General features: G+C 41.0%; 1 protein-coding gene across 8 annotated transcripts in view; it reads right to left on the bottom strand.

Annotated features, from left to right (window-relative positions):
• The window catches only part of PRDM5 (PR/SET domain 5), a 149,667-nt gene that overhangs the window by 104,755 nt on the left and 31,187 nt on the right, over window positions 1-13,725 (bottom strand). For 6 of the 8 annotated variants that reach the window (XM_014574833.4, XM_089778013.1, XM_075929819.2 and 3 more), the window contains 4 exons: window positions 3,703-3,904; window positions 2,417-2,591; window positions 390-482; window positions 3-124 (listed from right to left, as the gene is read on the bottom strand). In XM_014574833.4, the coding sequence (XP_014430319.2) occupies window positions 3-124; window positions 390-482; window positions 2,417-2,591; window positions 3,703-3,904 (592 nt within the window). The remainder of the gene's footprint in view (window positions 1-2; window positions 125-389; window positions 483-2,416; window positions 2,592-3,702; window positions 3,905-13,725) is intronic. The other 2 variants (XM_014574834.4, XM_075929820.2) reach the window with 1 other exon arrangement.

Raw genomic sequence — 13,725 nt, 5'->3', positions numbered from 1 at the left:
ACCAGTGTGAACATTTTCCTTGTGCTTTTTCAGAGCATCCTTACTCTTGAACCTCTTCCCGCAGCTGTCAGCTTTGCATATGAATCTAGCATCTCCTCTGCATGCCTCTTTGTGCTGCTCATAACTATATTGGACACCCGATAAAGGAAAAATTAGTACATGAAGACATAGCTACAGAACTCAGACTCATAGCAAGTCTTCTGAGCTTAACACACATGCCACACAACAGACTTCCAGGATCACCTCATGCATTACTTACAGCTGATAGGAATGAAAGTATTTCACTTCGTTCACTGTTAGGATTCACATAAACTAATAAGCTTGAAAGCAAACATGCAAAGGGAGGCCAGCAATGATATGACAGCAGTCCAGTAACTCGGACACAAAACCTCGATTCTGAGCTGAAGGACGTATTGCAAACAGAACACTGAAAACTTCTTGAAGTGTCTCCTGGATTGACATTCTCTGTGCACTGAAGGACGCTAGGGAAAAAAAGAAACAAAATGTAAGGCAAATATTCTCTATACAACATTTTCACTGTAATAGTTAGAAAAGATACTCATTATTAGCAAGACTGGGTGTAACTTTATAAGCTTTGAGTTCAATGGAACTACTCACATGCATAAAAATGAGAGACAAGGTGGAGAACATAGTATTTTTTATTGGACTGATGTCTGTTAGGTGAGAGAGACAAGCTTTCAAAAATACTTGGGAGCTCCTCCTCATGTCTTGGAAACACTCTCAGAATGTCACAGCAAAATACATAGTGCAAAAGATTGTTCAGAATAAGTAGCTCATTTATATTTTGAGCAACCATTCCAGGTTGCCATTGATGCTCCTCCAACACAGGAGGAAAAGAAAGGTGGGGCAAAGACAGCTTCGGAGTTTTATAGGGCTTATCAGGTTAACTGTTATAACTAATTATAATAAACCATAAATCTAGTGTCTCTAAATAGTCCATCGTTTTTAGTGACCAGCAAAGGTCTGAATTTAAGCTTCTAGGCTCACCATTGGAAGTTCTACCTTATATTTAGCTATCACATTCTGATTACATCTCCCAGACCTTAAGAGCTACATGTGAACTTGAAAGCTCGTGTCTCTCCCTCTCTCAACAGAATTTGGTCCAATAAAAGATAGTAACTCACATACTTTGTCCCTCTAATATGCTAAAGCAACATTACATGCATACATGTCCTCAGTTTGGGGCCATAATACAATATAAAAAAATATTCTCAATTACCAAGGCATTTGTCTTTTTGTCCTCTCAAGGTGCTGTTAATCTACATAGTAAGATTCTACAACTGTCAACTGAATCCATGGCAAGAGCTAAGAGCATGGTTGAGTGCAATTTTGTGGGGTGGGGAGTTACACTGCAAATTACATCCATATGACAGCTGAGGCTTTCACCTAGTTTAAAAAATTTAACTGGTCACCTACCACAAATCAAATGCAGTTATAGATTAGAAGAATGAAAGGTTATTTTTGTCTGAAAACATTTCATTCTCTCTACAAAATACTACTCCAGAAAAATCATTATTCAAAAGAGCAAGCAGAGCATTTACTTATCAGTATAAGATGATCATTAAGAGATTATTATGATCATATCTGCATGAAAAAAAAAATCACTTCATTACAGAAATAGTTTTATATGGCTATGTATTTTTTTATTATTTTCCCTTATAAAAGAGATTAAATGGGGTACCCTCTATAACTAAATCTACAATTAAAAAGCTGATCCATTTCATCTACAGTAATTGATTTACCAGCATTGCGTAAATAAAAGAAAAACAGGTAATATCAATTAATAATGTTTTCATGTAAAGCATACTTTACATTACTTTAAAGGATAAATACACAAAATAATGGGGAGAACTGCAAGTGATTTGCTTTTAAATCTTGCTTTGTTTTCATGTTTCAATGTATTTTTGTTCTGCCCACAATGGTTAAATTAAATCAACATGAAGTGTTTTATTCCTCTATGTCCTTTTACATCTCCATTTCTCTACGTCAAAGCTTTATTCTAATTTCACAACGGCACCCGTTAGAGATAGCTGGGATACCATCGGTTTCCAGGAGTTTGCTTGATATATCAGTCTACTTGGGCAGACCAAAGGTCCAGCGTTGCACAACAGCTCTAATACATATTAGCCTTTCTAATGGTACGGTATTTAAACATTAAGGGCACTACAAGTATTCAGACTAATGTCCTAAAGAAGTCAACATATTCAAAAAATTAAAGTATGAAAGGCTAATTCAATTAGTAAATGTAATGAAATTTAGTGCAACCACAGCCTCTTAAATCACAACACTAGTGGAAAGAAAAAAAAAAAAAGACACAAAGCTATAGGCAACAGAAACTGACTAAGCTTACTAATCCGTTTAAAGGGTCAAAGAAAGCATTCTTGTGTGTACGCACTGTCTTTGTAAGGCTTGTTTCACTGGGAATTTCTTTCCACAGTTCCTGCACTTAAACTCCTTTTCCTCACTAGGTTTTTGGTGCAGGGTCTGAAGGTGTTCCGCTAGGATCTCCTGGCTGGCAAAACTGGATTCACAATTTGGACATGTGTGGTCCTCTTTGCAGCTAAGAGAATCTACACAATTGGGGGGGGAGAAAAATAATCACACATTAGTAGAGGCATGCTTTCTAGGCAATTATATTTCTGAATACTTTAAAAAAAGTGAGGTCTTACTCTGAAGAGGGACTATATAAAATAGCATCATGGGATTCACCACACTGGGTGAGTCTGTTTCTCAAAAAGATTATTCCTACCAAATCTCAGGATAAGTGCATTATCATATTAATCAACATTCTGAAAGGCCAAATTCTGCCTTCAGTTATGCCTATACAAGATCATTCCCATCAATGTGATTGTACAGACTATTGAAATTTGCGCATGTACTACAATAAAGAACAGAATCCAGATCACTCACTCTCTGCTGTGTTGCCTTTACTAACAGGAGTTTAAAAAAAAAAAAAAAGTTATATATGTCCAAAAAATTGGACATCTCTGGTCCAACCGGACCATGGATGTTGCTGGATCACAGAGCCCAGGGATAAGGAAGTCTGGCAGCAAGGCCAGAAGTGTGACAGGGTGGTCTATGGCAGGGTGATCTAGGGTTCTGGCTCTGGGGAGCTCCGGCTCTGGGGAGCTCCAGCCCCGAAGGCAGCCAGCAGAGCAGTGGGGAGGTCCAGCCCCAGCCCCAGCCGCAGCAGCGAGTCTGGTGGCGCAGCAGGGAGCTCCAGCTCTGGGGAGCCCCCTGCTGAGCCGGTAGGAGGGGGTCCAGAGCTGAAGCCGGAGCCTACGGAAAGCGGGTCCAGGAACAGGCCAGAAGCAGTCAGCAGTGCGGGGGGGGGGGGGGGGGGGGCAAATGACAGGAGACCTCTGCTGGTGTGGTAAATCTTTTCGTTTGGGATTGGTCAGTTCCCAAGAGTGCTGGGCCAAAGAGGGCCAACCTGTATAAAGGTTCTACACACTTTTGGCTTTATAACCATTTTGAACTCTTTCAATGGAAGCAAATGACTCCATTAGCTCACAAGGAAGCATAGAATAGGGCCCTCAGTTTTCACACAAAACTGAGTACAATATACACATACAACCGATATCTTCGGTTTCTTGCTAGTCAGAAGTTTCTGTGCCTCTTCTTTTGATATTGTTTTTAAATACAAAAATTACTATAGTTCTCACTCATTCTTATCTGTACCTCTCTCACCAGCTTGCTGTAGTTCTTTGTTGTTGTTATTATTATTATTATTGCTGTTGTTGTTGTCTTCATCTTCTTGATTAAGAATGACTTCTTCCTCCTCTTCCTCTGCTTCTTCCATGTCACTGTCAAGGTAGCCAATCAGCAGTTCTGTATCTGTTTCGATATCCTCAACAGCCAGATAGAAAATGTTTTCCCCTTCCTATTGCAATGAGTAAAGTACAAGCAATGAATCCTCAAGACAGAGAAATGAGAAGCGAGAGCCAGATCCTGGATCTTGCCGTCATAAAGCTAGCTTACAGAGCTACTACAGGATTCAAGTGACACTCAATTGCCCAGTTGGCAATGAGCTTGCATAGCTCTTTTCAGCCTTCTTTCCTAGTGGAGGTGTGTGGATGAACATCCTCTGCTAAGAGATAGGCTTGTGATAAGAGTGTATGAAGGTGATGTACCTTTATCCTCCTCTACCATCATCCTCAGCACTCCAAGGACTGAGGATGCATTAGAAAGTGCACTCAGAAATTAGGAAATGCCAAAGTGAAAGTAGCCTGTGAAACTCAAGTTATGCTGTGTGTGTGCGCACACACGCGCACACAGACACACAAATACAGCCTTCAGTTATATGGTTACATAGTGCTTTTTTCCAGTATCCCAGTCTTATCGAATAAGCCTTCTACTCTGATCATAAGGTTAAACTATACAATTACAAAGGACATATTCATAATACATATTTTCGCATACTGAGAAAGACGACCAAATCCTCAGCTGGTGTAAATTATTGTAGGCATGCAGACTCATATAGCCCAGATACTGTATCAAGTAAAAACAAAAAGTCCAAAAATCATCTACAGAAGTATATGAAATGAACAAGTAAGCCACCAAACAGATCCATGAGCTAACTCTGTGTCTCCCAATGTTTACTTAACCAAAGCTAACAAAAAATGTATAACCCTTTTGACAAAAGCAGCTGTCTTCTCATAAACTGATCAACTAGGCTGCCTTGTCTGCTGTACCTAAGCCAAGTGCTTTGAGTGCTACCCAAGGCAACTAAAGGAGAATCATGCTTACCTAATGAAAACTTCCAAGTGCTGTCATAAATCTTAATGCTTATCTGAATACCATGCAGTAAAGTTATACTATGAAGCAGGTTTAGTTATCTAGATTAGAGCAAGCTTCATAACCCAAAGACAAGATAATGTTTTTTAATTTTGTAACATGCTAAGATTAATTTAAACTGTCAACAGGAATATAGTATTTTTAATACTTCATTTTCAAACAACAGTGAGAACTATTTAATTCAATAACTAGATGGAAGCAGCAGTCTTCAAGGACCAACCTCATTTTTTGTTCTTTATCAGTGATTTGAAAGAAATCTAATGATACATTTTTTCCCCAAGATCTGAATTTCAAAGTGCAATCCAGATAGCGATCCTTTTGCCATCCTAACTCTTGACTACATCTAGGAGGTGCTGGTTTTTATATGATGCTGTCGTGGGCTTCAAAGAACTTTAACATAAGTTTAAAAAATATATATATCTTCTGTAACTTTGAAGTGAGGTAAAAAGGTCTCTCTCCACTCATTATCGGCACAGATAGGACACAAACACTGGCACACACTGTCTTTATATTATTGTCTAGTACAACTCATCTCATTTTAAAAGCAAGACAATTTTACACATGTAGGTGGACATAACTGCTGTTTTTGGAAGGGGAAAGTATACCATTTTAAAAGAAAAAGAAAAAAACCCCAAAGTGAAATAAATAATTTCCAATTTGCTCCCACGCCAAGCATCTAAGGCACTCTCATGAAGGATGTGGCATTATGCCTTCAAAGACTGTATTCCCACTGGAGTTTAGTAAACATACACATCGTGGACTACAAGACATGTTAAATATCACCATTCAGTTGCAGTAACTTCCTCCATTCTTTGCTCATTATCTGTTGACCCTGAAAATTCTTCAAGGCACAGGCTCTAGGCCAGATTTTTTTAAAGGCATTTAAGCACTAGTGATGCTAATAGGTGTCTAGTGGGAAATTCAAAAGCACCCAGATGCCTAACTCCCACTGAAATCAACCAGGAGGCATCTTGGTGGTTTTAATAATCCTACTAGATGCCATCTGTATTTTTAGTTTCCCAACTACAGGCTGGACCTCCCTGGTCGAGCACCTTGGGACCTGATCGGTTCCACATGAGGGGATTTGCCAGACCAGCGGAAGTCCCTCCCATGTGATCAATGGGGCTGAAGCTAGGGCTGGAGTTCCACAGCTGGGGCTGGAGCTCCCTGGCCACCGCCCCGCCTGAAGCTGCGCAACCGGGAATGGGCCCTTACTACTACCCAGCTGCTGGGCCATACCTCCCCACCGCACCACCTGGCCCCCCTCTTCTGAGACGGGGCTCCCAGCTGAGCCGCCATCCCCCCATGCTATGCTCCTGCTCCACAGCCAGACCTCCCTATATCAGGTCTCTGTGGTCCAGGAACCTCTGTGACCCTGCTGGACCACAGATGTTGCTGGACCAGGTTAAGAGAGGTACAACCTGTACTAGGGATGTAAGCGACTAGTCGACTACCGACTTATCGGATAAACAAGTTCCTTGACTAGTCACTTGCCCCCTACCCCTTGATGCCCCATCAGAGGCAGCAAGGGAGGTAGCAGGAGCTGGTGCTGTGGGGAGCCAGCTGAAAAATTGGTTTCCCCCCAGCATTGTCTCTGTGGGGGACAGAGAAGGCAGGAGGGTAGCGGGGACCAGGTGCGAACCGGGAATCAGTTGATTCGCAGCTCATGCCTAGTCCCAACATGCTGTGCCTCTGCTTTTTAATAAATGTATTAAAAGCCTGCCCACTCTTAATACATTTAAAAGACAGAGCTGCAGCAGGGTTATCTCCCAGGGCTGGGAACTAATTCCACGCAGCTCCTCCACTTATCGACTATCGAAGAGAGGCAGAAAAGAGGGGGGAAAGAGGGTACTTCAAAGTGGCAGTGCCAGACAGCACTGCCATGCATGGTGGAGCCCAGGGTCAGATGGGGACTCCCCAGCTGATCCCGGGCTCCAGCATGGCATTTCAAATCAGCTGGGGACCCTTGTGCATTTCAAAGCTGGCGCGCATGTGCAGCCAAGAGTCAGCGGGACTTCCCAGTAGGAGCTCTGGTACATTTCAAAGGAGGAATGCAAAAGTGCCTATGGACTACTCGAGTAGTCGATGGAAATTCCATTGACTACTCGACTAGTCAGTTAACCATTACTTAACATCCTTATAGCCAAGCCCATGTGTAGTCCAAAATGAAATACTGGATCAGACCCAACAGACTAGAGCTAGTCAATAGTTTTGCAACAACAGCAACAAAAAATTGTTTTTTCCCCCCTTCACGAAAGTTTAACACGCTGATTTTTTCCAACAAAAGAAAAGGTTTTGGTTTCTCCTTCTTGCATCCACCTATTTTAATAGAAAACAAAGGGAAAGAATAGGTAGAATAAGGAGATTTTAGTTAAAAAAAAATCGTATGAACTCTTTTAAACAATTTTCTTCTCTTTTTCCCATTTTTTTCGATGAATAAAACTGACCTTTTCAAAAAATAACATCGCACCTAAAACCCACACCAAAGTTTTTGGTTTTTGCTTGTTTGTTTTTATACTATTTCTAGTGATTTATAATACAGATAAATGCCAAAGTACATGGGGGAGCAAGAAGGGACTTCCAGAAGTAAAAATAAGCATAAGGTTAAACATAAATTCTAGATAAAAGAGCAGATACAAATTTTGAACATGGCAATTCAGATGGCTGGTGTTTGGGAAAGTATCTTTGTTTACAATCTTTCCTGTGTGCCAGGTTTATTTTTTAATAATCATGCATCATAACAGCAGCTTTCCATATATCAAATTATTTTTGTACACAGTCATCTATATTTAAAATGGACATCAATTTTGGAGCTATCACATAGTAGGGAAACTCCTCCCCCCTCCCCATCAGTGCCAATGACCTTCGGGGGGGGGGGGAAAATCAGTGGTGAGCAACACACAGCCTCATATGGGGGTTGTGGAGATGCAGAGGCTCAGGGCTTCCACTTGGACAGAGGTGAGAAACCTATGGCTCAGGGACCAGATGCAGCCTCCAGCTTGCCTGGATCCAACCCCTGAGGCTCAGGACTCCCCCCAGCATTGGGGAGCCCATGCTGGTGAGGGGTGGTTTTTTTGGTTTCTCACTTGTGTGCAGCCCCCAACTGATTTTTCTGTGGGTCAGTGGCCCCTGGCCCTGAAAATTTTCCCCGCCTCTGCACCAAGCTCTGGGGTGGAGTCAGAAATGAGGAGTTCAGGGCATGGGACTGGGCTCCAAACTAGGGCTACTGCCCTAGCACCGGCTCCTGGCTTTCCCCCTTGTTAACTCATACACCAGGGTGGGGGGAGGGATGAGTGTAGTCAACAAGATTAACCGATGAGCCTAGGCTTTTTCAATTAATTGTATAATAGACAACACATTGACATTCCTAGTCTAGGGATGTTAAATTTAGTTTAATCGACTAGTCGATGGATCTTCTATCAACTAGTCTATTAGTCAAAAAGCAGAGGGGGCCTCAGCGGGATTAGCTCCCGACCCAGGAGCTAACCCCGCTGCAGCTCTGCCTCTTAAATGTATTTAAAAAGCTAAAGCACAGCAGGGGGACCCAGTGAGAGTCAGGAATCAGCTGTCCTGACTTACGCCCCATCCCTGCTATCCCCCTTAAAAGCTGGTTCCCCCCAGCAAAGGCTCCTGGTCCCCACCTCTTGCTGCTTCTGATAGAAGCAGCAAGCAGAGGTGGAGAAGTGACTAGTCAAGAGTCTAGTCAACTATCCAATAAGCTTTTGCTTAATTGGATAGTCAACTAGTCACTTACATTCCTACCCTAGTGGAAACTATAGTAGTGATTGGAAAATGTTAATTTTTTAAAATTTCCTTGTAACATTGTACCTCAGAAAGTAAAAACTATCAATCAGCAGCTAGATGGGCAGACAGGTGACCACCTACAGGCTTTCAAACGTCATCGAGGAATACAAATTTGAGGCCTGATTATCACATGCACTAAGGTTCCCTTTGCATCACTCTGGCAGCAAAGTGGGTCTTAAAGTAGGTACAAGTTACACTGACGCTCCCCTTAAGACATGTCCAATAGTCAACGCTGTAAAGCGGCTTTAATGTTTTTCAGGTTCACACTCATTAAGTTTAACTCAAACTCTTATTGGTATTAGACTACATTGATGACCAGCTGTAGTTTGAAATCCCTGCCAGAGAAAAATAAACTGTTTCATTCTTCTAATCTAAAGCTACCCATTTTGTTTGCTTGTTTGTTTAAGTAACAGAATATCTGAAAAGCACTAAACATGCCGATAAATGTGAATGATCTTGGAATTAAATAATTGAGTCTTTCAAGAAAAATATAATAAAGCATCAAGCAGCCATTTTAATTCTGTCCTTTTAGCACCCCAGGTGTTAATGTTGTGTTCATTTTATTACTTATATTGTGTAACAAGTTAATCTTGTCTTTGTAGTTATTATAACACTAGCAGATTTCAGACTTCCACAAAACTGTCCTGCAATATGTAAATTTACTAAGCAGCTTATCAGTTTGTCCTTGCTTTCCTTATGTTCTCTCTCCCTTCATTCTTGCCTGTTACTCTGAGATAGTCCAATTGTACTATATTTATTACAGTGTTGACTGATTCTTAAACAACAAATGTAATACTGGAAGATTAGTAAGTATGACTTTAAACCACTGTACTGCTTCCCAGTAAATACCTCCTTTCACATTAACCTTTGCCATTTCATTATTCTAACTCATAGTTCGCTGAGTTAGTGCAGACCACCAGTATGTCTGGTTGTTAATGAACAAAGTATCTGAGTTTAAAAGCTCAGGTTGGCTATGATTTTATTTATAAAATAGTTTTAACATTAACAACCCAGTGGCTTTCATTGCAAAGTAGTCTACAGCAAGGATCATTTCACAAAAAGACAATTGGCAAACAGATATATGTATGTACACAGTGCTAAGAATATTGAAAATATAATATTCTTTCAGGCTTTTGCATGAGCTCATAGAAGACATTTAATAGAATATACAAATGAAAATTGGCATTTCTGGAAGTATACTCCAACCTTTCAGTCAGTTCTCACATGGCAGTACAGCAGGTGCCCGACTTACGACCACCTCCACTTACGACCATCCGCACTTACTACCAAGGTGGTCATAAATCTGGTCCTGAGTTATGAACAGCACTTCGCACTTACGAACAGCGCTGTCGCCATGTAACTCTATGGGATCTGAGTTATGAACACGTCGAGTTACGGCCAAGTGCTTGGTTTGTAACTCTGGGACTGGCTGTATTACTTATGAAACAACTATTTCGAAATATTTTCTGGTTGCTGGCCTCATAGAAGTATCTAAGCATTCTATTATTATAACCTCCACCACCAACAGCTTTTACCTGAGCTATCAAATCAAGTACATTGCACAACCAGTTTCTTTTTTAATGCATCTTCTTCTCAATAAGTTCTTTTTATATGCTCAAAAGGAAGGACACTGCACAAATCTTAGAACCTAGACATCAGTACTCTTAAATGTAGTCCTTCAACAGAATCATCTCAAGAGGAGTTACTCTTCTGTATGCATTCTTGCCCACTTAGTGATGTGATTGATCTTTGTGTGTGTGACATCCCTATGCCAAAAAGAGTACATACCACTCTGCACAAACAATTATGGGGGGCAGAATCTGGTTCTGTGGTTTTACCACAGGCTGGATCAGTAAGTTCCACCTAGATTCTCCGAAAATTGAAAAGACAAGCTTTGCCAGTGAAAAGAGATGGAATTTAACATCTGTTTGGGTTTCTATTAATTCTTGTGGGGAACACAAAATGGACTTTAACTATAATCATGCCAGACCATGGATGTTGCCAGACCAGAGAGTGCCGGACTACAGAGGTTCAGCCTGTAGGGTTCTTTTTAAACCAGATGTCCCTCTATCATGGATGTGGCCAAGTTTTTCAGAGTCATATAAACTTTGTTTACTAACACCAGTCCTTGCTCTTGGTGTTCTGTGCTGTCATTTAGGGGTAAATTTACCCCAAATGTCTTCTAAAGAGCCCAGAAAGCAATGGAAGTGTTGGTGATGCTGCCAGACAATATTGACTTCCCATGGTTCAGCAGATTCTCTGGTTCAGCACTCCTCAGATCCCAAGGGTGCCAAACTTAAGAGATTCAACCTGTACTGTAAAGTAACTTTTGTAGTCAATGCTAGGATAACCTTGTAACAGTCATGATACCAAAAAAGCATTCTATCCCAAGACATCTTTGCTCTCTAATTACTAATATTCTCATATTTTATAGTTCATCATAAGTACCTGTCACAAATCTTTATTTCCAAATCTATGGTTTGAGATCATGAAAATCATCATTAGAGCATTTACCAAGTACAATTGGAAAACTGAACAATGGGTTAGAAAGGCAAAATTAAAATCCAGTAGTAGCTTTACAAACCCAATAAACTCCTCCTTTTGTACAATAAAAATGTCTTGAGGTTAACATTATGAGAATTTCTGTGTTTCATGAGAGTAATTACAATGTGCCAGTTAGAACAAGAGGTCTGGAACCCCATCTGAATTTAAATATTCCATTTTCTCTTGTTAATTAGAAAATTAGTCCTCTACTCTATGTAATTACGCTGACATATTCCACTTTACTCAATTGAACTATTAAGATAAGGATTCTCTTGTGTTTGATAGAGATAATCTGTATTATGAATGATTTTCATGTTTTAATTGTTTCAGTGCTTTTTCAGCAATGTAACTGAATTAGTAGCAGGAGTAGCAGCAGCTAAGCAACTGGAGTTCAGGATATCAAAGCTGAAATCACTTTGCTGATGTAAATTAAGTAGTGTCGCATTTGCAACGACTGCAAAACATGGTCTAAGAGAGTATCATTGCATTATCTTTATGAAGGCTGTCCCAGTTTAGGGTAATTGCATCTGTATTTCCCCTCAGCAGTTCATCGGGGCACTCAATCTCAAGTTTCCAATTCCCTGGCCAGTGCCTTTCTGAGAGTGACCCACATCTCTCCCTCTTTTGAGGGGGGTACTTCCAGGATGCACAGTTCCCTGCCTTCTCAACAGGACACCTGCTTGCTTTCTCTTTAGAAATGGAGAACAATTACAGCTGTTACAAATACCACACAGACTTCCTATGTAAGCCTTTTTATTTCCTAAGGTTAAACGCAGAGACAGCATATTATCAAAAACAATAAAAGAACCAACACACATGACTATGCTTACCAAAATTATCTTTAACCCTAACGTGAACTCTGGCAGGCTAGTCCTTCCAACGGTACTGTAAGGGCTAAGGATCTGAATGGACCAGGGCCCCATCCATTTACTGGATCAGGAAGAAAGCCCTGCGTGAGTTGTTTTTTGTTTGTTTTTTAAATCAGGCTACTTAACCAAAAGCTGTCTTTTTTCCGTGGCCATTCCACAAACAGAACTGCCATTGATCCTGTGCCTAAAGTAACTACAGAAATTGGCTCAACATTTGCATATCAGTAAAGATGTATGGGTCAGTATTTGTGTATGACAATGCATGTCAGAGCTTTGGCATCTGTCACCTATATATTACAGAAAGTTCCAATGCTGAAAAGACTTTGTACTTAAACTTCATGCACTGCGAGTACCCCCTCTGACCACTCACAGTGTATAAAGTTAAGCAAATATATGAAATGCAGTAGTGGGACCTTACATTACAACAAATCAGTAAAACATCTGGGATTTTTAGTATATCATTACTGATGATACCCAATGACCTATACTGTACAGCAATTTAGAAATGAGACTGCCCAAATTACCTTTCATTATTTCGTATTAGTTCATATCTTCTATGATGTTTACTTTGTCACTTCATTAAATTAAGCACTACCAGTCTTTTTACATGGGGGTTTTTCCATGCCACTAATCATTCTTGTCGCCCATCTTTTTATTTTTGCCTTCTTTTAGTACCGAGTGCCCAAGAAGAAACCACATACTCAAGGTGAGGGTATGCTATTTTTCAATGGCATAATTTCTATTCAGTTATTTATACATTCTAACATTTTCTTAGGATTTTTTGGTTGGTTGGTCAGTCAGATAACTTAATCATTGTTGTACATGGCAGCCAACAACTAAAATCTCTGCTCGGGGAGACCTGTGGTTATTTTCCTGAAAGGCTTAAGTTTACAGGAAATCCCCAGCTTACAACCTTTTGAAAAACAACCAGTTTGTAAGTCAATAGTTTGGCACTTGGAATGGATTTTCCCATAGAAACAATGTTATACATGGTTGTTAGTTTCCCAGGCTAGCCCACAAAAAACCTATTTAACTCATAATGTAGCTGAAATACTGTGTATTTGCAATGATAAATAGTAGCCATGGTTTTTGTATTTAACCTTGAACAATGGTGGTTGAGGAAAGACAGGTTTAATTAGAGGAGACTGAGGAGGCAGGTGAAAATTCTGAAGGGGATGACTGGGTATCCTCTAGCCACTGCCACCATGGGCTCTGCATTGTGGTCATCCCCATTCCCCAGCAGCTCTCCTCCCCTCCCCCCCCCACTCACCAGGAAGCAGCAAGTAGTGCAAGTGTGGGCTGGAGGACTCAGGAGGAGCAGGGGGGCAGCCATGCAGCCAGCAGCTAGAGAGAAGCGGCCGTTTTTCCTTCGAAGTGTTGCTCTTCTTTCCAGCTGCTGGCTGCACGACTCCCCCCCGCTCCTCTTCAGTCATCCAGCCAGCACTTGCGCTGCTCCCACCATCTGTGCCTCTTGCCAGCTCTCCTGAGGCTGTATGTGAGGATGTTCATAAACTGGATGCTTGTAATGTAGGGAGTGCCTATATTTAGAATCCAGCAAAAGGTACGAGCCACTGCAACTATTCCTGCTAACGCATTCATTTTCAAACTGTAGTGCATGCTTCTCTGGTGACAAAGGGGGCAACAAGGCAGAGTGAGGGGTTACAGCTGGCTGAGTGTCCAAGTCAAGGCA

The sequence above is a fragment of the Pelodiscus sinensis genome, chromosome 4 (genome assembly GCF_052426305.1).
Source record: "Pelodiscus sinensis isolate ZL-2025 chromosome 4, ASM5242630v1, whole genome shotgun sequence".
Lineage (NCBI taxonomy): Eukaryota > Metazoa > Chordata > Testudines > Trionychidae > Pelodiscus > Pelodiscus sinensis.
Note: the sequence above shows the minus strand (reverse complement) of the source record. Positions and strands in the feature narration are given on the sequence as shown.